Source organism: Galeopterus variegatus, unplaced genomic scaffold (genome assembly GCF_000696425.1).
Source record: "Galeopterus variegatus unplaced genomic scaffold, G_variegatus-3.0.2 Scaffold3214, whole genome shotgun sequence".
In the NCBI taxonomy this organism is placed as follows: Eukaryota; Metazoa; Chordata; class Mammalia; order Dermoptera; family Cynocephalidae; genus Galeopterus; species Galeopterus variegatus.
In genome coordinates this window covers 71637-94970 of record NW_007729325.1, presented here as the reverse complement: position 1 = coordinate 94970, position 23334 = coordinate 71637, and the positions used below count along the sequence as shown (strand labels likewise).

Below are 23334 nucleotides of genomic sequence, written 5' to 3'. Positions count from 1 at the left end.
TTGGGAAAAGTTTAAGTTTTGATAACAATTAATATATGAGAAGAGAGAGGCTACAGTTTAGGAAGTTTCTTTTCTTTCCCAGCTTATAACAAAGAGAACCTGAAGTTTAACCTGGTATTTGCAATGCTCTGATTACTCAGCAGCATTCCATTTTGTGAAATCATTACCACGAAAATGTATCCAAATCTTGAGTTACAGACTGTTCTTGCAGCTGACTGGAAGAGGCATAGAAGTTGTTTGTAAGGTATTGCGGATCCCAGGCAGCACAAATGAAGGTGGAGACTTGGGGGAGGGTTTGAGTCAGGGAAGGGAAGCTTCCTAGACATTACAGCTCTGTCCAGAGGCCAAATGGGAGATAAATCACTGCTGGCCACCTCTCTTATTATTGAAATAGTTCAGCCCTTGGGTTTAACCGAAGGACTAACAGGGTTTTGAAGTGCAAATAGGATGGTGAAGGGTAAACCCTTTTAGGGTTTCATCTTGATGGATTTTTTTCCTGTGTGGATTTCTGGCACTGACTGTGATCTGGAAGGGGCCCTTAAAAAGGAAAACTTTTGTTTTGTTTTTGATCAATCAGGCAATACGAACTTTCCACAGGGGTGTACTTTTCCTGCATGCATATTGATCCTACTGTGCTTAAAAGTAGGTTATTTAATCAGGTCTTTTTTTGAGCCTTCTGCAATGGAACTGTCATTTCAAGGTCACATCGCTCTCTTGGTATTAATGCCAAAGTTTGAGAGTGTTGAACAATTGGTACTTTTGGATAAATAGTGTGGGGGGATTATTTAAGGCCAGTGTGTGTTAAAGTATTCTAGTTAAAGATCGAGTCCATATTAGAATAAGTCTCTTATGTAATGATAAGCATTCTATATTTATTTAATCTTTTTCCGTTGAGTTATAATTGTACATATTCATTTAATTATTTTTGTATGCATTCTGTTTTGCCAGCCTTAAAAAAAACTCCAAATTTTGAGTTTGTAAAATATTGTACTATGTTATTTGTAGTGATACACTGAAGTGTTTGAGGAAATAAAGGACACATAATAATGTTTAAATAAATGATATGCTGATTTTATCAAGCTGAAAATTCCGTCCCCCCTGCAAATAATTCAAACACAGGAGATAAAATATCTTTTAAAATTTTTTTATTTATTTGGAAAATGGGGATGAGAGGAATCATTAGTGACTCCAAAGAGAAATGCTTGTAGCGTATCTTAAAGGCTTTGTGTGCAAAATATTTAAAGAAAAATAAAAATACTTTTACTGAAGAAATGCCATTGTGAATGCTTATGTCTTCTTCGAAATATTGTTGATGGAACTTTTCTTGAGCATTTTGGCTCTTTACTTTAGATGTAACATGAATATTTGTATCATTTACCCTTTTTGAGAATGATAATGTATTTAGTGGCAATGGAGGCTTTCCTTTGTGTTGCTTGATAACTATTATGAAAATGGTTGTTAATCTCCATAACTGACATTGATCACACAGTGTTCTTAATTGACCTCCAGGTCGGTTTTTGTTTTTATGGTCCTCAAAATTTTCCCTTCACTGTATGTATGTAAATGTCAGAAGTATATTTACTTCCTATTGCTGTATGATGATTTTAAATAAGATGCTTTAAACAACAACAAAGAAAACCAAAAACGCAGGATGGCATCAGACAGAGTCCCCTGCATCTACAGCTTCCCTTGTCATTAGTTTGTTGCAGGGAGATGTTAATATGACCTTTCCTTTGTTAGAAAAGAAATCTGTAGCCCTTCCCAGAATCCTCTTGTTAACTGTCTTTTTAACCTAAGCTGGAGGTTGTCTGACACATGAATGGTGAGCTTTTTTTATGAGCTACACATATTGTGGACATTGTGTCACACATTGCTTTCTCATTTCTAATATGTTTTTAATTTGCAAAGCATGCATGTGTCTTCCACAGCAGTAGAATTGAGTCAGCATTTCCGAGTCCAGATATTGCTTTATGCACACAAGAAGGGTCAGGCTTAAGAATGCTGCATCATGGCCTTAGATTTCCTCAAACACACATGTGAATGAATTTCACTTTGAATGTTATTGAATAAAAGAAGACACTTGAGAAAGGTTTTTTCCCCAAGAACTTCTCTTGCCTCTTGGCAAGTGAATTGTCAGGCTTAAGAATGCTGCATCGTGGCCTTAGATTTCCTGAAACACACATGTGAACAAATTTCACTTTGAATATTATTGAATAAAAGAAGACACTTGAGAAAGGCTTTTTTCCCCAAGAACTTCTCTTGCCTCTTGGCAAGTGAATTGCCCCAATATAAAAGCATCGGGAGGGGGGAAAGTGAGTTACAGAGTGAAAGGCAATCCGCAAATAATCACTCTTTTCTGCCTTTGATTGTGTCAGATTTTTTTGTGTGTGTGGCAATTGTTTTCTTTTTTCGCTTAGAAGAGGTTTATGGTCCAATGTCTGTCAAGTCAGCCCCTGTCTTGAGGTTGCAGTTGTATTTCTCTCTGGAGTTCCTGGAGGTGATGTTATCTTTTGTTCACTCAGCAGTGTGGTCGTTCCTGAGAGCATCTGTCACTTTAGGCATTACAAGATGGATGGGTCTCCAGTGAACTGCTGGTTGAAGCAAATGGTGAAAATAAGAAAAGACAAGGGGTTTCAGGGTCTGCAGAGGGGACAGACAACAAGGAAACACTGTTAGAAATCAAGAGCAAGCTGATCAGTAGAGGAAGAGACAGCAGAGATGGATCAGATGTCATTTCATAAACATCTTGGAAATCAGAATCTTTTGGTGGCTATCGTGGTGTGAGGGAGACATCTGCATCATGGTAAACAATTATGTGCTTTGGGTTTGCAAAATGTGTTTGGACAATTTTTTTTTTTTTTAATCTGGGAGACATGTTAAGAATAACAATAAATAACATAGAATGTTTTACGTGAGGATTTTACTGTTTGGAGAATTAGTAGTCTTTTATAAAGATTAAAAATCTAACATTAAAATTTTTCTGTCTTGTTTTCTCTTTTTTTGTTCCTTGCTCTTTTTTTTTCTTCCTTTTTTATAAGCAACTGAGCAATCATAGATATTAAAATGTTTGAAAAGTTTGGACCACATAGCTAACATCTTTATTGAATGCTTTTCAGCATTTTTGCAGGGGGATCCTGAAAATTCTATGCTCGTGCTTTAGGGAGGCTGGGGGCAGATTTTATGTTATTTTAAGTAACCTCTAAATTTAATGGGCTTATTCATCAAGGAAAGAAATATAATTGTTATTGATCTGTCAGAATGAGGTGGAGATTTGTATTGTGGGTAGAAACTTATTTTGTTGGTGAAGGTCAAAATTTGAAAATCCTGGCTGATATAAAGTCCCTCCTGTGCAGACAAGGAACAGGAAGGAGCTGGGCTAAGGAGTAAGAAAGGGGAAGGGGAGGGAAGTGATGTGATTGAAAAAAATGATTTTGTCAAACTTTTTGGCATTCTTCTATGAAAAAGACCATAGGTTGAAAGGCAAAGAAATTAAGATGATTAGCTTTAAGCTATGCAAATGGTAGAGTATCTTCCTTCTCTATGGGTGTAAATAATAGATGAAAGGGTAAGAGTGACAACAAAGGATCAGGTCGTTTAAGAGAATGTGTGCAGCCTGAATAGGGGTCTGTGGCCCAGGGCCAAAGGTCTTAGCTTTGAGTGTAATTAGAAGAAAATACAAAAATGTCATTACTAGCAGGTGAAGTGTGCAGCACGTGGCCAAAAATTGGCAATTTTAGACTCTGAAGCTATTGGAATTGGATTACTGACCTTTTTTAGAAACCATTAAGGTCCTTGTGGAGTCATATAGTTTCATTGGCAGTAATGCAGTTTGACCTTGTTGACCATATGGGGTAATCTTGGGTCTGGATATAGGTAGCAAGCCTCCTAACTTAGAAAAAGATGTCTATTTGTGTGTGGGTGGGTGAGAAATATGTGAGTTTGAAAATCTGGGTCTTGCATTTTTGATTATTCTTTTGCCTGAAGACATTCTTCTGACATAAGAGGTAAGATAAATATTTTTATTTTAAAATCTAAAATGGTTCTTTTCTCTCCTTCAAGTCGGCATAACAGGAAAGTAAAATGAAAACCACTTTTTCAGAAAACATAAGTTAATATTATTTCAAATATTTTAGTGCTATAAATATTCATATTGAAATTAGTGCATTCTTAGAAAAATTCTCTCTTTAGACACAGTGACAAAGGACTAGAAATAGTTGTGAGTTATGTCTAAAAATCAGTGACAAATAGTTTTTATTTTACCTTATGCTTTTCGTATTTCCTATTTTTCCATGTCATAGTTTATATTGACCATAATCTACTTAGAGGAGAGAGTAATATACACTATAATTTTCAATCAATTATATGTAATTATAATTATTTAGTTTAATATCTTCTAGGAATACACTACTCAAAAGGGTAGGAAAAAGTAGCTTTTTTTCTTCTTGCAAGCTTTCCTCTTGGAAATTATTGAAGCATTAATTTCAAAAAGTAGAAAAATAATTTTAAGTAATATTAGTTATGTTTTACATTTTTGATAGTTCTTTGAATAGATAAATTTTGGCCAGGTATCAGGGATAATAAAACTTTTAAATTTTGAGAGTAAGAAAATTACCTTATACTAATTATATTCCTAAAAATAAAAATAGTCTATTATGGTAATACCTGTCAAAAATGCAGATTTGACAGACTTATTCAACTTACATTTAGTGGGGGGAAATCTTAAGAACAACAGAAATTATTTTAGAGTGTATATAATAACTAGAAGTGATTGTTTTGGGAGTATTTAGGAAGGAAGAGTATCTGTATATTTGCCAATTATGATGTATATAGAGTTGTCTTAAACTTTGATAATGAATTTCTAATTGTGATTTTTCAAGAATTGTGAATATTTAGGTTATTGTATTATAGAATATAATACACTTGGAAATTAACTCATGACTTCATGTATATATTTTGATTTTTTATGTTTTTGCAGGTGCAAAAAAGCTCTAAACAAGTTAAAATCTAGGCAACAGGCTCCCTGAAGTGTTGACTGCCCAACTTAATCATGAACGTGATTCAAAAATGTTAATAAATAAACTAAGGTATTGTACAATTATATATGCCCCCCCCCAAATTTTTCAAGATCAAATTTGTTTTAGGAAGTTGCATTTAGAATTTAATTAAAGCTTCTATATTTGGTCCTTAAACTGATTAAGCAGATACTTCTGTGAACTCCTCTCCTTCCTTTTCCTCACCTCTCTGCTTTCTTCTCCCCTCCCCCATCCTCTCTATCCACCCCCCCAAAAAAACTAATTCAGTAATTAAGTTTTTTCCCTACAATAGCCTCCATATTTCCTAAATTAAGAAAATAAGAATTCAGTTTTTGATTCCCCTTTATTGATTGCGATTTTTATCTTCCAAATAATCTAATAAGAGAGACTTCTAGATCTTTGGCTTCTGTGGAAAAACCCAAACCATATCCAGTGACCACATATATTTAAAATTTGTCTCGTATAACACTATGCTGAGATGTATGATATAAAAGTTATATAAAAGTTTTTTCTGGGCTGGCCCGGTGGCGCACTGGAGAGTGCACCGCTTGGGAGTGCGGCGGCGCTCCTGCCGAGGGTTCGGATCCCATGTGGAGACCAGTTCCCGCTCACTGGCTGAGCATGGTGCGGGTGCAACACTGGGGGTTGCGGTCCCGTTGCCGGTCCCCGGTGCGGGCGCGACGCCAAGGGTTGCGATCCCGTTACTGGTCAGTAAAAAAGACAAAAAGGAAAAAAAAAAGTTTTTTCTATTTTTAGAAGGCTTTTAATTTAGAAAAGGAACAAGGTGATACTGATACTGCCTTTTTTTTTTTTTTTCTTTCTATGTCAAAGAAAATGAAAAGCTTGCTGAGAATTGAGAATTTAGGGCTACTGTTTTAGGTAACTCTTGTCTATCAGAAGGGACATAACCCAAGACTGTCTCTCCTTTTGGAAATTACAATGTGCTTAAATAGCCTGGCATTTCCAAAGGAAGCCAAACATCTTTTCCTCTTTTATGACCCGTTGTATCCTTTTGAGGCCAAAAAGAACAAGAGGGTCATTGCCACTTGAGCCTGGTCCCTGTTTGTTCCTTCGTGGTGACCACGCAGATACTGAAACCCAGTATTGGCTTAACATTTGGGCCTGGAACATCTGGAAAATGGTCAGAGAGAGAGCAGAGGAGGCAGAAGAAAGAGAGAGAACTGTTGCATTTTGTTTCACCAGGTGCTAGGAGGAAGCAACATTAGCCGTTTTGATATGGGAGGCAAATTCTGTGGGCTCTGGAGTTAGGCTTCAACAATTGAAGAGGTCAAAGGACAGCTGAGTGGGGTCAGTGAGACACCATGGGGTGTATTTTGTTACTTAGTAAAAGGAGCAGCCTCCTAAAACCTTAAAGGATTCTCTTGAAAATCTGTGTTGTGAAAAGGTTTTATGAGTCTCATGGCAAAAACGCCTGATTTATCTAAGGAATGCTTGCTTTTGTCTAATGGAAAGATAATCCTTACCAAATGTTGGCAACTACTATAAGGGTCAATATAAGTCTGAAAGAACAGTTAGGATTGGAAGTGTACCTTGCTTTCCAAAATGTTTATCATTTTAATGTTTCTCAGTGGAGAATTTTGCAATGCTGAAATGCCACCTTTTTCTTTCCTTGGAGCAGAAAGTGGAGGTGGAGAGAGGGGGAGGGGTAAGGAGTGAGCCTACATTAATTTAAAAATTGTTCTGCAAGCTTTTGACCTTACCCACAAACAGGATATTATTATTCAATCTTTAAACACACCCAAACTTGTTAAATCTAAAAAGTTATCTTTGAATTTATTTGAACTTATAGAGAACAAATGGTACATCAAGTATAATGTTTCCGGATTACAGATTTCTTAAGGTGTTGATAGTTGATAGAAGGGGGGGTATCAGTTGACAAATAACCTTAAACCTTGTGTTTGTCCCTGAATGTGTTTCTTGTATGTTTTGTAGTAGTAAGAAGAAAATCAATGTCAGAGTCAAGAATAGAGAATAAGAAAAGCAAAATAAAGGGAATTTTCTCTTTGAAGAGAATGGAGAAGGGGAAAAAATATCAGCATGTTGTAAAGGCACTCTTTACCAGAGCCCATGACCTCAAGATCACTTCTGTGATTGTGGATACCTTTGAGAGGTATTAGCCACCTGGCCGATAGGTAGTGAAAGGGGACTGCTAGAGGAATTTGGCAGTATTTTGATAATCCAGTTTATACACTATATACATATATATAGAAAGAAAGCATATATTACAACATGTATAGTAAGGAAAAAGATGAGGAGTATATCATAGGCTTTGCTAAGCATATTTTTACTAATATATAAATTTACAATATTTATTAATTACTTGCGTATGTGATTTTTTTAATCCTTTTAAATAACTACTCGTGTTAAAGGAACATTTAAACAAATGGAGGCTTAGCATGCAGTGTGCTCTCTTTCTATTTTCTCAGGGTTAAAGTGCCTTTCAACAACTAATTTAGAAACCTAAGTGTAGTGACTGATAATTACCCAGAGAAAACCCACAGCTGCTTAAGTAGCATTGAAATTGTGGTAAAACTGACAAATACAATCAGCAACATTAATAAGATAAGAAAATAGAAAGACAGGAGTGAATGACAGAGTGGAAAGATGAAGGTAGCCAGAGTAACAAATCCATATAAGAACAGGAATATTCATAGTTGATTTGAATTTCCAGGCTTTTTCTTTCAAGCTTAGTCTCCCTCTTTTACTACTCTCTGAATTACCTGCAGAATGTGTGTTTTGCAAGTTAAATAAATCAGATACATTTGTTCAGCCTCTAACTCACCTCTGATTTTGGAAGAAGACAGCTGTTTGGCAGTAGTATCTAAGAAAAACAACCAAACTTTGCTGATTCTAAGGCACAATTTGATTTTCAGTGCTTTTTAAAAGTCAATTTTAAATGTATTTCTATTTTACTGTAAATACTGTGAGTTGGGATTTCTTTCCTTTGCACCCCAATAATTCTTAGTCATCCAGATACATTACAAAGGAGACCCTGTTTCTGCATTTAGTGACCTACCATTACCCAAAACAAAACAAAACAAAAAAGTTTGCAGAAGTCTTTAATGTATTATTACTAATTACATTTATCTGGTTAAGGTTTGTAGCCCACTTTCCAAACAACTTCTTAAGAAAATTAATTGGGGGTGGGTGAATAATAGAAATTAGTTGAGCATTATGCAAAAAATATTTAGTTATTTGTGCCTTTCCCACTATGCTTTTGAAAGCATTAGATGAAATCTGGAAAAGCATTGTGGTGTCTTTTGAAGTTCTACTCTCCATTTGGGAAATTGGCTTTAGCTACTGGTGTTTTATGCAGATTTTAATGATTATTGTGACAAATCCCCAGAAGTTTGTTCTCTGAAACCACAGAGACTCTGAACTGTGAGTGTGGCAGACTTGATGGATGTGGTAAGCCACACTTTGGAAGCATTTCTCATTATATAATGTTTTCTGTTCTGGATTATTGACTGTTCTCCCTGTTGAAAAATTGGTCTCTGGTGACATGGTAGAGGTCACACGTTGCCTATTATTGTTTTGCTTCTTTGATCTTACACAGGGATTGCCTCTGGTAATTACACTAGTTCCAGAGAGCCTTGACAAGATGTGTTTATTTTGCAGAAGAATTTCTGGCATTTCAAGGAAGAAAGTAAAGATTTCCAGTAGTAATGTGTAACTCTGTGTTACAAAGGGAAAAAAAGTATTGTACTTTATCTTGTGATTATGATAATTTTTAAAAATCATTTTTAAATTAGTTGGCATATCACAGTAATTATTCCTATAACAATTTAAGAAATAGTGCCCATCTGTAAGTATATTGCTAAAAATGGTAAATTTTAGAATTAAGTTATTAGGGCTGGATTTTTCTTTCAGTATCTGAAACACTTGGGTTCAGAAACTGTCAAAAGAGATTTATCCAAATTTAAATGTACAGAACTATTAAAAGAGGTTGAAAATCTGTCTTTTAATCTGTTTGCATTGCTAAAAATTTTCAGCAAGGAAGGTGAACAAAAATGAAATAAAACACTTTTGTATGGAATGCATGGTTAGCTTTGTGCTTTTTTGGAATGTGATTGGGAAGAGATAATATCTCTTCACACCTGTTTAATGTATAATTGGATAAGACACACAAAGGTCAATCTATTCATTTTTTACTCAATTTCAATTTTAAACAAAATATTTGCCCCCCAAAACCTAGAATCTATTGGGGGAGTTAGACAAATAATACACCCAAATAACTATAATTAAGAGTGACAAATGTCAATTTAAAGGAATAAATGAACTGCTAAAAGAGCACAAAGAAGAGGAAACCGTGAGGTATATATATATACCCCCATCTCCTTCTCCACTAACTTGCTGTTAAAATCAGTTGACCCCAACGTAGTAGTATCTTAGATACAGTTCTTTTTCTTTTAGCATGATTACATGGTTTGGTAATGTTTTCCTTTTCTTTCTTGTCACTGTGATAATTCTTTTTAAATACTTTTCAAGTGGATATTTTACTTTCCATGCTGTGGAAGACCTCTCTTAATCTTCATTTTTGGTCCTTGTTGCTAAAAAGAGCTATTATTGAAAAGATCATAATGCTTCAGCTCAGAAGAAAGGAAGAGCTAAGTAATCAAGAAAATGCCTCCTCTTGAAAAGGATATAGTGCTGGAAATAGAGCTATAGAAGCTATAGAAAGGTTTAAGAATCATTTAATACAAGGGGTTAATAACCCATCCACAGTGATAGAGAAGCCATGGGCAGAGAGCTCAAAAAGTATTAGGGAGCTGAGTTAGTTAATAGAAAGTTACAAGCCAGATTGTTTACCAAATCAAATTACTGAAGTAAAAAGCAAAACAAGAGAAACTCTCATAGAATGTGGAGAAAAAGAGAAAAGAAATCAAGATAAGAAAAGAGAGAAAAAGAGAGACCTAGAGGGCTGATCCAGGAGATACAATCTGCGCATAACAGGAATACCTGAAACAGGACAAAAAGCAAATGGAGCTGAAACAGTAATTAAGGAACTAGTTGACGAAAATATTCCAGAGCTGAGGAGCGAACTAGATCTGCAAATAGAAAAAGCGCACAGGGTAACTTTAAAATTTGCTGAGAAGGGCCGGCCCCGTGGCTCACTCGGGAGAGTGTGGTGCTAACAACACCAAGGCCACGGGTTCGGATCCTATATAGGGATGGCCGGTTTGCTCACTGGGTGAGCGTGGTGCTGACAACACCAAGTCAAGGGTTAAGATCCCCTTACCGGTCATCTTTAAAAAAAAAAATCGTATAACTTCGTATAATGTATGCTATACGAAGTTATTACGGATATTTTAACATGATTAATCTCCCCGGGTTCGGATCCTATATAGGGATGGCCGGTTTGCTCACTGGGTGAGCGTGGTGCTGACAACACCAAGTCAAGGGTTAAGATCCCCTTACCGGTCATCTTTTAAGAAAAATAAAAATAAAATAAAATTTGCTGAGAAGAAAGCAACACCTAGGCATATTCTGGTGATGTTTGTAAACTTAAAGGACAAGGAAAAAATTCTATAAGTACCCAGACAGAGAAAGCAAGTTACCTATAAAGGGGCAAAAGTCAGGCTGATCTCAGATTTTTCTCTTGCACCTCTAGATGCCAGAAGACAATGGAACAATATCTACAGAGTTTGAAGGGAAAATACTTTTGAACCGAGAATTATATACCTTGCCAAGTTATCATTTCTGTACAAAGGCAACTGGAAGATGTTCTCAAATATGCAGGGGTTAAGAAAGTATGTCAGTGAAGAACCTTCCCTGAAGAATTTGCTGAATGATTTACTGCAGCAAACAGAGAACATGAACTCAAATAATTCAAGAGTAGAGAGGCAATTGTATGAAAGGATTAATGCTGTTTCCAGTTAGCCTGGAGCTACAAACTTGCCATGAGACATGTACTTTCCAGATCCCAAGAAACCATAAAGCTATGCTGATTCCACCCTGAAGTATATCAAAATCCAGCAGGACCCTAAGATAACATCAAAGATGGGAACAGGAACCAGACGGAGCTTTGGTGAGACCTTGCACCTGGCTCCTTGCACAGAGCCCCCACAACTAATATCCCCCTCTCTCCTGCTTTCCCTTCCCACATTCCATCCCCTCAACTCTCTCTTCAAAAACCCTTAAGTAAATCTGAGTCTTTGAGATGATCTTTAGTTTGGCCATTCTTCAGGTTTACTGGGGAGATGGTTTTAGTCTGGCTGTTCCCTTTCAGGTTTATCAGAGAGATGGGTTAGCCCCACATCTCTTCTCAGGTCACTGGTATTCCTGCAGGAAGCTGACTTCCACTTTCACCACCACCAACAACCAAAAAATTAATGTTCATTTTCTCTAGATAGTTGGTATTAAAAGACAACTTTTATTTAAAAGCCCAGGTACCGGGCCGGCCCGTGGCTCACTCGGGAGAGTGCGGTGCTGATAAAAGCCCAGGTACCTTAAAAATACTTATACTTAATCAAAAGAGGAACATGTTGAGGGAGTGTGGTTGGATTAGTACAAATGTGTGATTATAACGAGGGGGAAATCGTTTGCAGTAATTGTGCCAAAGGCAGTAGTAGAAACTCCAACTCTTAAGGGGAGGCTGTCAGACTAAGCAGTGGGGTGAATTTTATAGTGCTTAGTGTTGGCAGTTTAGTAATACTTTACAGAATATCCATTTACCCAATTTGGTCATTTTGGTGGGTGCTTTAATAGCTGAATGGCATAGAAGATAAAGATAACCTAAGAGAGCTGCTTCTGTAACCAAACTTGTCTTTGCCATTTCTTCATACTGTGATCTTGGGCAAGTTCCTTAACTTCTCTAAGGCCTCAGTTAACTTAAAAATGTGAGAAATAATAGTATATGCCCAGCCTTTAATAAGCTGTCCATGTTATTATAATCGTCTTATGAAGAAAGCTTCCTTTCACATTTTTTGACAATAACAACTCCTACTACCACTACCACCACCACCATTATCACCATCAGTACCATCACCACCACCACACCCTCACCAGCACCAACACCACCATCACCACCACCACTTATAATAATAATGATGTTAACAGCAGCTACTATTATATCAGCTGCTTGCTAGATGTCTACCATTGTGATGTGTGCTTCACATTAGCTTTTTAAAAATAAGAATATATATTCTGAAATCTCATCTGATGCTTTAATAGTAAAAAATCTTTGAGAATAAATTAAAGGATAATTTTATCACTGAGGGTATTTTTTCCTCCTGTGCACTTAATAAAGATTGTATAAGTACGATGTTAATAATAGAGTCATTATTAACCATTAAACCTTTAACAAAAAGGAATTTAAAAACATTACAGATCAAAGAGTACTCTCTTTCAAGGTGTGTTGCTTCTCCATTCCATTTTCCAGAGGAAAGCAGAATTGAGGAGAGGCTATTGAAGCGTTTGCCGACAGCTATTTCCCAAGCTTCTCTTTTCTTTTCTTTTCCAGTACCCCTTCCTAAAGCCACCAGAAATAGATGCTGCCTGTTTTACTTCCATCCCCCTTCCTCAATCTTTCTTTCTGTGGAAAAAGGGGAAAAGGTGGAACAGAAAGGCACTGAACCACAATCTCATGGTTTGTAGTTTGATCCAATCTGCATTCTGAGTGATTAATTAGCAATGCAGAGAGAGCACATATTGTTTACTGTCCCTTTCTTAGACACTTTCTCAATATCACAAAAGTTGTCTATTAGTATCTCAAAGGTCTGTAGTGTTATTATAACAAAGCATTTCACATAGTTTGTCCTTTTGTAATTTTACAATTAGAGAAATATGGAAAAGCAATGTAATGCAGTCTCATAAACTTGGTATCAGCCAGATCCATAAAATATGTATGTTTTCTAATGGAAATTACAAGTCTGCTTTCCTGTTGCATTTGATTTAATGACCACTTCTGGAAAGTATTTCTCCATCTTCTACCTGAAGTCAGATTTATTCACACTGACTTTCAATAAGGTATTATGCCATTTCAGACATTGGGAGCTCTTTGAGATTCAGAGGAAAGACAGGCTGAAAGTCTAGGTGGATAACACCAACAATTTCAGTGACCATAAGTATTATGGTATATGAATATATTACAGTCATGTAGCACATAATGTTTCTATCAACAGCTGACTGCATATACAATGGTGGTCCCAAAAGATTATAATGGCTTTACCATAGAGCCTAGGTGTGTAATAGGCTGTGCTGTCTGGGTTTATGTAAATACACTCTATGATGTTCATATAACAACAAAATCACTTGACACACTTCTCAGTGTCCCCATCATTAAGTGACATGACTGCACAACAAAAAGGCTTCCTTTGAACTCCATCCTTCTGTGGGTAGCAATGGGCTGTCAAGGGCAGAACTCCATAATCAGCATTCAAGGAGTCTGGTCAGTTCTGTAATTCTTTACATTACATTGTCGTTATCATTTTTTCAATGCCTAGTTATGTTTATATTTGCAATAAAGTGAGCTACTTCTTTTTACTCTACCAAGTTTGAGAGAGCAATGCTCTTGTAGAATTATACATACCTTCTAGGATGGGGAAACTCTATTGCCCATTTTTATGCTGATTTAATATTTTTATTCAGCACAGTATTTATTTGCCCTGTATATATGTATCTGTCATATTAATCCTTAAACTATAAGGGGAAGGGATCAAGAGTACGCAGTCCTCCATGAATAATCATGCACATCGTTATTAAACTAAAAAGATCTCTCAGAGGTTGTAGGTTTTCAAGATTTTCAATGATAAAAGGAAGATAACTTGTTGGGGGTGGTAATAGATCAAGAAGAGGCAAGATTTCCAGGCATTTGGTGCCCTAGAGAAAGGCTAAAGGTCCACCTTTGAAGTTATTCTGTTGCCCATCGATAAGAAATACTGTGGTTAACTCTGTGCTAGTTCCCAGTAGTTTTTCCCCTTCAGCAAAGAAGAAAGGTGAAATGGCTGTTAGACTTTGACTTAGATGCATTAAACTAGTGGCACAGTATGTTTCTCTTCCACCCCCACTCAGTTTTGATCATGTGTGGCTGTTGAATATTAAATTGCTTTTGATCTTTAGAAAATTTAAATGTTTACAGTTGTACTGGTGGGGAATCATAGAAGCTTGGCCAAAAACTTGGTATTTCAGAAAGTTTTCATTTGAAAGATTGTTGATTTTCTTCCATTTACAACTTTTCATTGGGTAGCATTTATACAGGACTTTTAATTGGATATCATATATTTTGGGTATAGTTTTTGTGAGAAAAAAGACCTAGTGATTTAAATCCATGGTATTTAGTTTTTTATTGCATATTATGAGAAAGATTGCCAAAATAGGATCCTGGCTTTTCCTCTAAATTATAAATATGCTCTGATAAGCTTCAATAAACCCAGCCACTCTGATGGTAATCACTGTAAATTACTCACTGCTACCAGGAATCATGTAAGAGGCCTTCTTTGCTACATAAAGGCAGCTCGGTAGCACCAAAATCTTCCATGAAGGGAGCTCTTGCACATAAGTCTGGGAAACTTGAGAGTTCGTTGCGGATGTGCTGTACATCGCCCCTTCTCTGCTCGTGAGTCAGCACACTGGATCATGGCTCCCTTTCCTGAGGAGCCCAGGTACATACTCAGGGTCCTTCTCAACCAGTCCTCCAGGGACTCCTTGCAGAGGTGGCATTCCAAATGAAATTTAGTATCTATCCCTGTCCTTGATGGGAGAAGTGAGGCTAAGATATTCCCCACATTACCTGTCTTGAAATGAGAATTACCCAAGTTGAGCCTATACAGTAGGAAGGCAGGATTTGTTATTGCATGGCTAGATTTGAGTCCCAGCTCCATCCCTTATTAGCTGAGTGATAGTGGGCAAGTCATTTAGATTCTCTAAGTTTCAGGTTTTTGTTTTTGTTTTTTAATTTGTGAAGTAGAAAGAGATCATGCCTACTTCAGAATACTGAGGATTAAATAAGATGATTTTTATAAAGTGCTTATTAATATCCTGTCTAGCCCAACAGTTCTCAAACTTTTAGTTCAGTACCCCTTTCTATTCTTAAAAGTTATTGAGGGCCTCATAGAGTTTTTGTTTATGTAGATTATATTTATTAGAAATTAAAACAAATTTAAAAATATTTATTAATTTTTAAAATTAATAATAAATCCACTATATATTAACATAAATAACATATTTTATGAAAAATAACTATTTTTCAAAGAAAAGTTAGAACAATAGCCTATCTGCTTCTGCATTCAGTCTGTTGCAATATCACACATCATGCAGATTCTGGAAAATTCCTCGGTGAACTTATAAGAGAATGAGAGTGAAAAAGGCAAACAATATCCTAGTAATAGTTTGAAAATAGTTTTGACCTCATGGACTCCTGAAAGTGTCTTGGGGCCCCAGGACCATACTTTGGGAATCACTGGTTTAGTCAATAGTTAGCACCCAATAAATTATTGTTATTATTGTAATACATGGAAATTTTTGTAACTACTAAGTACTATAAAAATATTAGTGACAAGAAATAAAGGTCATGGCTTTAAAACTTCTTACTCTATACTTTTCTCAAGAGTCCTAAATAAGATTTTACTTCAGATGAAGCAAAAGAAACAACAGTGTTTTTCAAACACATACTAGTACAGTTATTCCTTGGTATCTGCAGGAGATTGGTTTCAGTACCTGCAGATACTAAAATCTGAGGACGCTCAAGTCCTTTATATAAAATGGTGTAATCTTTGCATATAGCCTACTCACATCTTCCCGTATACTTTAAATCATCTCTAGATTACTTATAATACCTAATACTATGTAAATGCTATATGAATAGTTGTTATATTTTTTATTTGTATTATTTTTATTGTTTTTGTTATTTTTTACATTGTGTTGTTATTTTTTATTGTTTTTTTTTCCCTAATATGTTTGATCCATGGTTGGTTGAATCCATGGATGCGGAACCTGCGGATATGAAGGGTTCACTGTAATATGACTTTGAAAAGTTCATAGAAAGATTTGTATTATCCTTTATTCAATTTTTCTATGAACTTTTTAAAGTACCTGTGTACATAAATGAGTTTTTTGAGTTTAAAAGACTCAAATCTTGTTTTCAGGAGTTTGTTAATTAAATATATTGTCATAAAGATTTCATTTTTCTCACAGTCTTTTTTTCCTCCCTAGAGTGATAGATTTGTGTAAGGAGAGAAGTTAACTAGATCATTACTCTGAAACCCCTGACAGAGTTGGGGTAGGGTTATGGTAGCTCACCAGTTTTAAGGAGGAGTTGTGGCCGCATTGTTAATCAGGTTGGGCTTCATAATTGGCAGGTCAATTTTGATTTACTGGTTGGAGAGCCTTGACTTAAGGGGCTTTTTGAAATGGGTTTGGAATGTAAAGACAAAGAGCACAAGTGATATGATAACATAACTCAAATTGTCTTAACAAGAAATATGGGTAGTTCACATAGTTCACATCTTAAGATACAGAGCTATAGTTTATAGTAGCTGTACATGTGCTTTGCAGACATATAACCTCTAATTATAATTTTCTCCTTTCTTCCTCTTTTTCTTTGGGGTGGGTGGGTATAGACCATGGGGAATTCATATGCTGGGCAACTGAAATCTGCTCGATTTGAGGAAGCTCTCCACAACTCCATAGAGGCCTCTCTCAGATGTAGTAGTGTGGTACCACGGCCAATTTTTTCCCAGCTGTACTTGGACCCTGACCAGCATCCTTTCTCATCTGCAGGTAAGTTTGTCAATCACACACATTTCTAGACTCCTTTTAAGAGAAGAAGTGGGGATTCCAAATCTTGGGACCTCGGAAATAAATTGGCTAAATGTTAGCAAATGCTAGTCTCCCTTTCCCCAACTGTCTTTTATTTTTTATTTTATTTATTTATTTTTATTTTTTATTAAATTATTTTATTTATTGAATCAAAATTGATTATACATATTTTTGGGGTTGAACATTGAGATACGTTGATTAAATCAATATTACTAGCATACATATTGTTACAAATCGTAATTATTCTTTATGCCGCTTGTCCAACCTCTCCCCTTCCCCCATTCCCTCTCCCTACCCCCGCTAATTGCCCTAGATTTCTTCTCTCCTTCTGAAAGAATAATGGTTATTCTGTTAACTTGTTGCCTATATGATCTGTCTAATGCTGAGAGGTGTGATCAGGTCCCCCAATATTATCATAGAGCAGATGCTTCTTTTACTCTGAAATGGGTTTTGTGGAAAGAGACATCCTCTTCTTTTCTTTGTCTCTACTGGTGACTCTTGTGTGAATGCACTCCAGGGGTTGGCGGACCATCTGCGTGGTGGCTGTGGCGTCTAGCCGCTTTTGCAGCAGCCATGGTTACTGTGGTAGCTGTGGTGGGCCACCCACATGGATGTGATGTTTTTGGCATGCTCCTTGGCACTGGCAGTATGCCTGGTTGTGGGGTGTGTTTGGTCCCCTTCTCCATGCCTCTGGTCCCTGGGCAGGCTCCAAGGTGCTGGCGCCATGTGCCTGGTTGTGGGAGAGGGGTCCAGTCCCCTTCTCCATGTCCCAGGTCCCTGGGCGGGCCCTGAGGTATTGGTGCAGTGTGCCTGGTTGTGAGAGAGAGGTCCATTCCCCTTCTCCTTGACTCGGATCCCCAGGCAGGCCCCAAGGTGCTGGCATGGTATGCCTGGTTATGGGAGGGTGGTCCGGTCCCCTTCTCCATGCCTCAGGTCCCCAGGCAGGCCTTGAGGCACTGGTGCAGTGAGCCTGGTTGTGGGAGAGAGGTCCAGTCCCCTTCTCCATGTCCCAGGTCCCTGGGTGTGCTCCGAGGTGCTGGCATGTTGTGCCTGGTTGTGGGAGGGAGGTCTGGTCCCCTTCTCCATATCCCGGGTCCCTGGGTGGGCCCCAAGGCACTGGCATGGTGTGCCTGGTTGTGGGAGAGTGGCCCAGTCCCCTTCTCCATACCTCAGGTTCCCAGGTGGGCCCTGAAGCTCTGGCTTGGTGTGCCTGGTTGTGTGAGAGAGGTCCAGTCCCCTTCTTGCCTCGGGTCCCTGGGCAGGCTCCAAGGTGCTGGCGTGGTGCGCCTGGTTGGGGGAGGGTGGTCCAGTCCTCTTCTCCATGCCTCAGTTCCCTGGGTGGGTCCTGAAGCTCTGGTGCAGTGTGCCTGGTTGTGGAAGAGAGGACCATTCCCCTTCTCCTTGCCCCAGGTCTCTGGGTGGGCTCCAACGTGCTGGCATTTTGTGCCTGGTTGTGGGAGGGTGGTCTGGTCCCCAACTCCATACCCCAGGTCCCTGGGTGAGCCCCAAGGCGCTGGCTCAGTGTGACTGGTTGCGGGAAAGAGGTCCAGTCCCCTTCTCCTTGCCCCAGGTCTCTGGGTGGGCTCCGATGCGCTGGCATTTTGTGCCTGGTTGTGGGAGGGTGGTCTGGTCCCCAACTCCATACCCTGGGTCCCTGAGTGAGGCCAAGGCGCTGGCTCAGTGTGACTGGTTGCGGGAAAGAGGTCCAGTCCCCTTCTCCTTGCCTCGGGTCCCTGGGCAGGTCCCAAGGTTCTGGTGTGGTGTGCCTGGTTGTGAGAGGGGGGTCCAGTCCCCTCTCCATGCTTCAGGTCCCCAGGCTGGCCCCGAGGCACTGGTGCAGTTTGCCTGGATGTGGGAATGGGGTCCGGTCCCCAGACCCAAGCCTCCAGTTCCCAGGCAGGCCCCAAGGTGCTGGTGGTGTGCCTGGGCCAGAACTAATTTTTTGTCCTTTGCTTCTAACACGGGGGAATTTCCTGTGGGAACCAGTACTTGAGCTGTGTGGTTGTTTAAATTGCTACTTTGCTACGGTTTCCCTATGGGAGGCTTTTTGTGCAGCTCAGGGTTTAATGGTTGATCTTATTGGTACTTCCGGCTCTCCAGAGACCCGGTGGACCTGTGTTCTGTAGAATCTCTGGTCTGGGCCTGAGTTTTTTCATCAAACTGCACCCCATGCAATTCTGCTTTCCTGACCAGTCTCCTCTGAGTGGTCCTGTGCTGACTGGGTGGCAGGTCGTCTGTCCTTGCTGTGTCCCAGTGTTGCCCTGGTGGGCACGTCTCCCCCACCACCCATGCTCCAAACATTTCCCATGGGATGGGCCCTGCACTGGTCCCTTGTGATGACTCACCGGCCTTTGAATGTCTCCCCTTTTTCAGTTGTTCTGGCTCCTTGCTTCTGCGTGGGTTCTCGGGAACCCCATTAGTGATCTTGTTGTGCTGGGGGCCGCCAAGGCCGTCTTCTCTCCTGCTGCCTCCTAGTGACTCCATCTGAAGGGCACAGCTGCAGCTTCTGCTGGCTCCTGCTCCATGCGCTCAGCAGCTCGAGCCTTAAAGCAGCCACGGCCCGAAATGCTCAGAGCAGCTTTTTCTTTCTCTCATCCTAGTTTCTCCCACCTTCATGCACTCTGTAGGTCTCTCCTCCTCTTCCCCTGAGCTCCAGCAGCCCTGACTTGGGTGGACGTTACATTTTCATAGTTGTAAATTTGGTTGATTTGTGGGAGAGAGTGATGCTGGGGACCGTCTATTCTGCCATCTTGATTGAATCTCCTCCCCAACTATGTCTTTTAGAACTATGAATTTTTCTTCTGATTATTTTTCCATAAGCATCTTTTTATTAAGTTTGCTATGATTTATTTGCTTATCTAGATGTCAAACCCAAGGTGGAGGATCTAGAGAAAGATTTGGTACACCGCTATACTCAAAATGGAAGTCTGGATTTTTCTAACAATCTAACAGTTAACGAAATGGAAGATGACGAAGATGATGAAGAAATGTCTGATTCTAACAGCCCGCCAATTCCCTATTCACAAAAACCTGCCCCAGAAGGATCTTGCACTACAGATGGTGGGTTTTAGTTTCTTGTTTTTGAGTTTTGGGGTTTCTGTTTTTTGGGGTTTTTTTTGGGGGGGGGTGCTATTTTTCCTCTAATATTGTCTGGCCCATTTCCAATCATTACATGCAGTGCTCAAGGTTGGAAACCAGTAATTATGGAAAGGTATGAGGAGTGATTATGCTTTCACATTATCTCATATGATTCACAGCAGGTGTCTATAAGAAAGACCAGTATTATCATTCCATTATAGATGAAGAGACTGAGATTCGCAGTTGAATGACTTCTCTGAGATGGTCTGTGGCAAAGGCAAGTCTAGATCCAGGTCAAGACTAATACGCTTCTGGCACTCCGTGCTCTTCCTGCAAGAATGCTATTTTTTAGTGTTTCCTCTTCCTACTTCTTTCTATTTAATGCCTCCCAAGCAATAATAGCAATAACAGAAGTTTTATATTTGCCTTTTACATTTATTTTGAACACTCGTCCAGTATACAGGATTAAAATGTAAATATTTTGATAATCCCATTTCATTTATTAGTGTCGATTTCCTCTTCTACCAAGGCTTTAACCACACTTTTAATAAGAAAACCCTAGTGTAAAGCATTTTCGGTATTTCATGGTTTTGGTGATATCATAACTTAAGTTATGCTCTCTCCCCTCCATTTAGTGGTTTGCAGTGCTATTTTCAGGCCATCTTAGCCTAATTAGTTTGTGAGTTCTACTTTATCCTAATTAGCCAGAGTACAATTTTTATACCCAGACTGACTTGAACCTGGGATGATTTTAGTGCATGAAAATCTTGGGGCATGGGAGATGGGGGAGGAGAAAAAGGGGATAAAATTTCAGGACATTCTCCTCACAAAGCCGGAAGTGCCAATAGTTTGGGATAAACTAGAGATTCAAAAATGAAAAGCCAGATAAATAGTTTGCACTGTTTTGGAGTTTTATTTTCTCTTGCCTTTTGTTTTGTTTTGTTTTGAGAATCTGATAAACAGTAAAGGGGTCAAAATCCCCTACCTGGCAATGAAGAGACCTGAATAATACTCCTAGTAGCTAATCTGTGTGCGATTCACTACAAGTGGTCTCTAGCAATTAGTACTACTGGTTTTTTGAGTTGAGCCTTATGAATTTGCTTCCACTCACAATTGGTTTTTGCCCAGACTTGACATAATATATATAGATTTATTCGTTATTGATATAATACAGGCCTTTAAACCTGTAGACGTGTGGGAGGTGACTAGCATTATGCTTCTGCTTGCTTACTTTATATACATTTTCATGCCTTTTATTTAATCGAGCAGTCAACTCATGTTTATCAAGTAACAAACTAGAAGCTGAAATAGTGCTTAAAATATTGTTGGATTCTCATTGAAAATCTTATTATACATGAGCTTTAAATAGAACCAGAGTAAAAGCTTTAGAGGATAATTTTGAGATATTGTATTTTATACTAAAAATTGGGGAAGAGATTCTCTTGTGTTCCTGTGCCCTAGGAATGTTTTTAGTTTGCCTTTTGGGGTATCTGACACTGGTATCATTTAAAACCAGATATGGAAAGCTGTTTAGTACCCACCCAGATATAAACTCAGTGATCTGAAGATAGCAAGTGTTTCCTAAACATTAAAACATGAGACGTACAGGAAAGGTAATAGTTATTTTAAAGATAAAGGAGGTGTAATTTTTCTGTAAACAAAGAACTATCCCACCCATGCACAAGATTCAAATTCCAAGACGACCTGAAAACACTAGTCCTACATTTCGATTCCTACATCAGCTACTTTAGGTTCTTATAATCAATGTCCATTATTAGTTTTACCCTTGTAATTCAACTGAAGAGGTGGGCATTTGAAACAAAAAGCAGCTTATAATTTGATAGTTTATGGTTTGTACATAGCTCTTTCCATTTGGCTCATTCTAAGATAGTTCTAAGGGTCCTCTTACTCAATGGGAGAACAGCCCTGAAATTTTCCTTATAAAATGGCCCTGAAAGAGGGCAATATCACAGCAGGGCTTGTTTCGGCATACCACCTTCCCTTCATGGGAAATCTTCTATTTACCTAAAGCTTAAAGGAAGGTAAAGCTATTTTTAGAGGCAATTTAGATAAGCAGATACTTAACACCTGATGGGCTGCCAGGGGTTACCTTTCAGATGTAAATTTTGGTTGCTAATTTCTTATGTAAATTATTGGAATAGTGTAGGTTCCTACCCTGCTGGGAGGCAGTTGATTGTCTAAAGGGGTAAAGAGCAACCAAACTTCAGGCCTCCAAATACTGCTTTGATTACTTTAGTTTGTGTTTACAGCTGTTTCAGTAAACTTTCCCCTCCCCCCTTTAAGTTTACTCTGTAAGCTTCAAGTTGGAGATAATTGGAGAATGCAAAGCTGTTTCTGTGAAGTGAAAACCCTGCCTATTTGCTTAAGGAAATGGAGATGTAGTTTACAAAGAAGGATCCTCTACTGTTATTTCTGTTTTAAAAAAATTAAAATTATTTGCTCTGCAAGAGGGCAACATTTCAGTATTATTCTTGGAAAATGAAACTATTTCAGAAGGCAAGTTTGTCAAATAAATTATTTGTATGCCCATATTGATATCTTAATTTTCCTTATGCACAGTAAACAGGCTTAGGGCCTTCTAGTAGCCTTTGAAAGAAAGATCGTATCCTTTCAGAATTATTTTAGATGTAATTCAGAATTACCCTGCAGGGTAGTACTAAGGTTTCTTTTTATTTAGTTTGAGATTTTAATTCATTTAATATTTGATTTTTATTAGATTAATAGTCAATAGAGCATCGTGTTGTAACACCAAGGTCAAGGGTTCAGATCCCCATACTGGCCAGCTGCCAAGAAAAAAAATTAATAATTGGACATGTTTCTAATAGTGAGAAAAGAGAACTACCTGCCACATTGGATATTTGGATCCTGTAGGTCTTGAAATATAATCACCTTTCATAGATTCTTTAGCTTTCCACTCTTTTTTAGACCCTTGGCAGATGAACTTATTCTCAGAATAACAACAGACTGAACTCAGGAACTTTCCCTTGATTTCACAGCCATTTTGCCCTTGAACTGACCTTGTTTCTAGACTGAGCCTTGCCTTCCCTTTCTCTCCTATTCTCTTTCTTCTTTATTAAATTGCCTGTGTGGCTTGTGTTGACAAGTAACTAGAAGGTAAAAAGATAAAATAGGACTATTTTATCTCGTAAAATAGACTATTTGTTTAAAGAACAGCTTTAAATTTATGGAAAAATTGAGAAAAGGGTAGTTTTTATATAGCCATGCACAGTTTCCCGTTATTAATATCTTAGTATAGTACATTTGTTACATGTAATGAACCAGTATTGATACACTTATTAATTTTAGTAATAAAGTCTATACTTTGTTTGGGTTCCTTAGTTTTTTTTGTTTGTTTGTTTGTTTTCCTTTAAATTTTTATTTTGTCGATATACAGTGTGGTTGATTATTATGGCCCATCACCGAA

The 23334-nt window shown here is 38.2% G+C and overlaps 1 protein-coding gene across 2 annotated transcripts in view; it reads left to right on the top strand.

The window, feature by feature from the left end:
- Positions 1 to 5024: 5024 nt before the first annotated feature.
- LOC103600073 (GREB1-like protein) overlaps positions 5025 to 23334 on the top strand; it is an 89161-nt gene continuing 70851 nt past the window's right edge. The window contains exons 1-3 of one of the 2 annotated variants that reach the window (XM_008584308.1): positions 5025 to 5084; positions 16613 to 16772; positions 19674 to 19871. In XM_008584308.1, the coding sequence (XP_008582530.1) occupies positions 16616 to 16772; positions 19674 to 19871 (355 nt within the window). In that variant the 5' untranslated portion in view covers positions 5025 to 5084; positions 16613 to 16615. Of the gene's footprint in view, positions 5085 to 11057; positions 11083 to 16612; positions 16773 to 19673; positions 19872 to 23334 lie in introns of those variants that run through there. The other variant, XM_008584309.1, reaches the window with a different exon arrangement.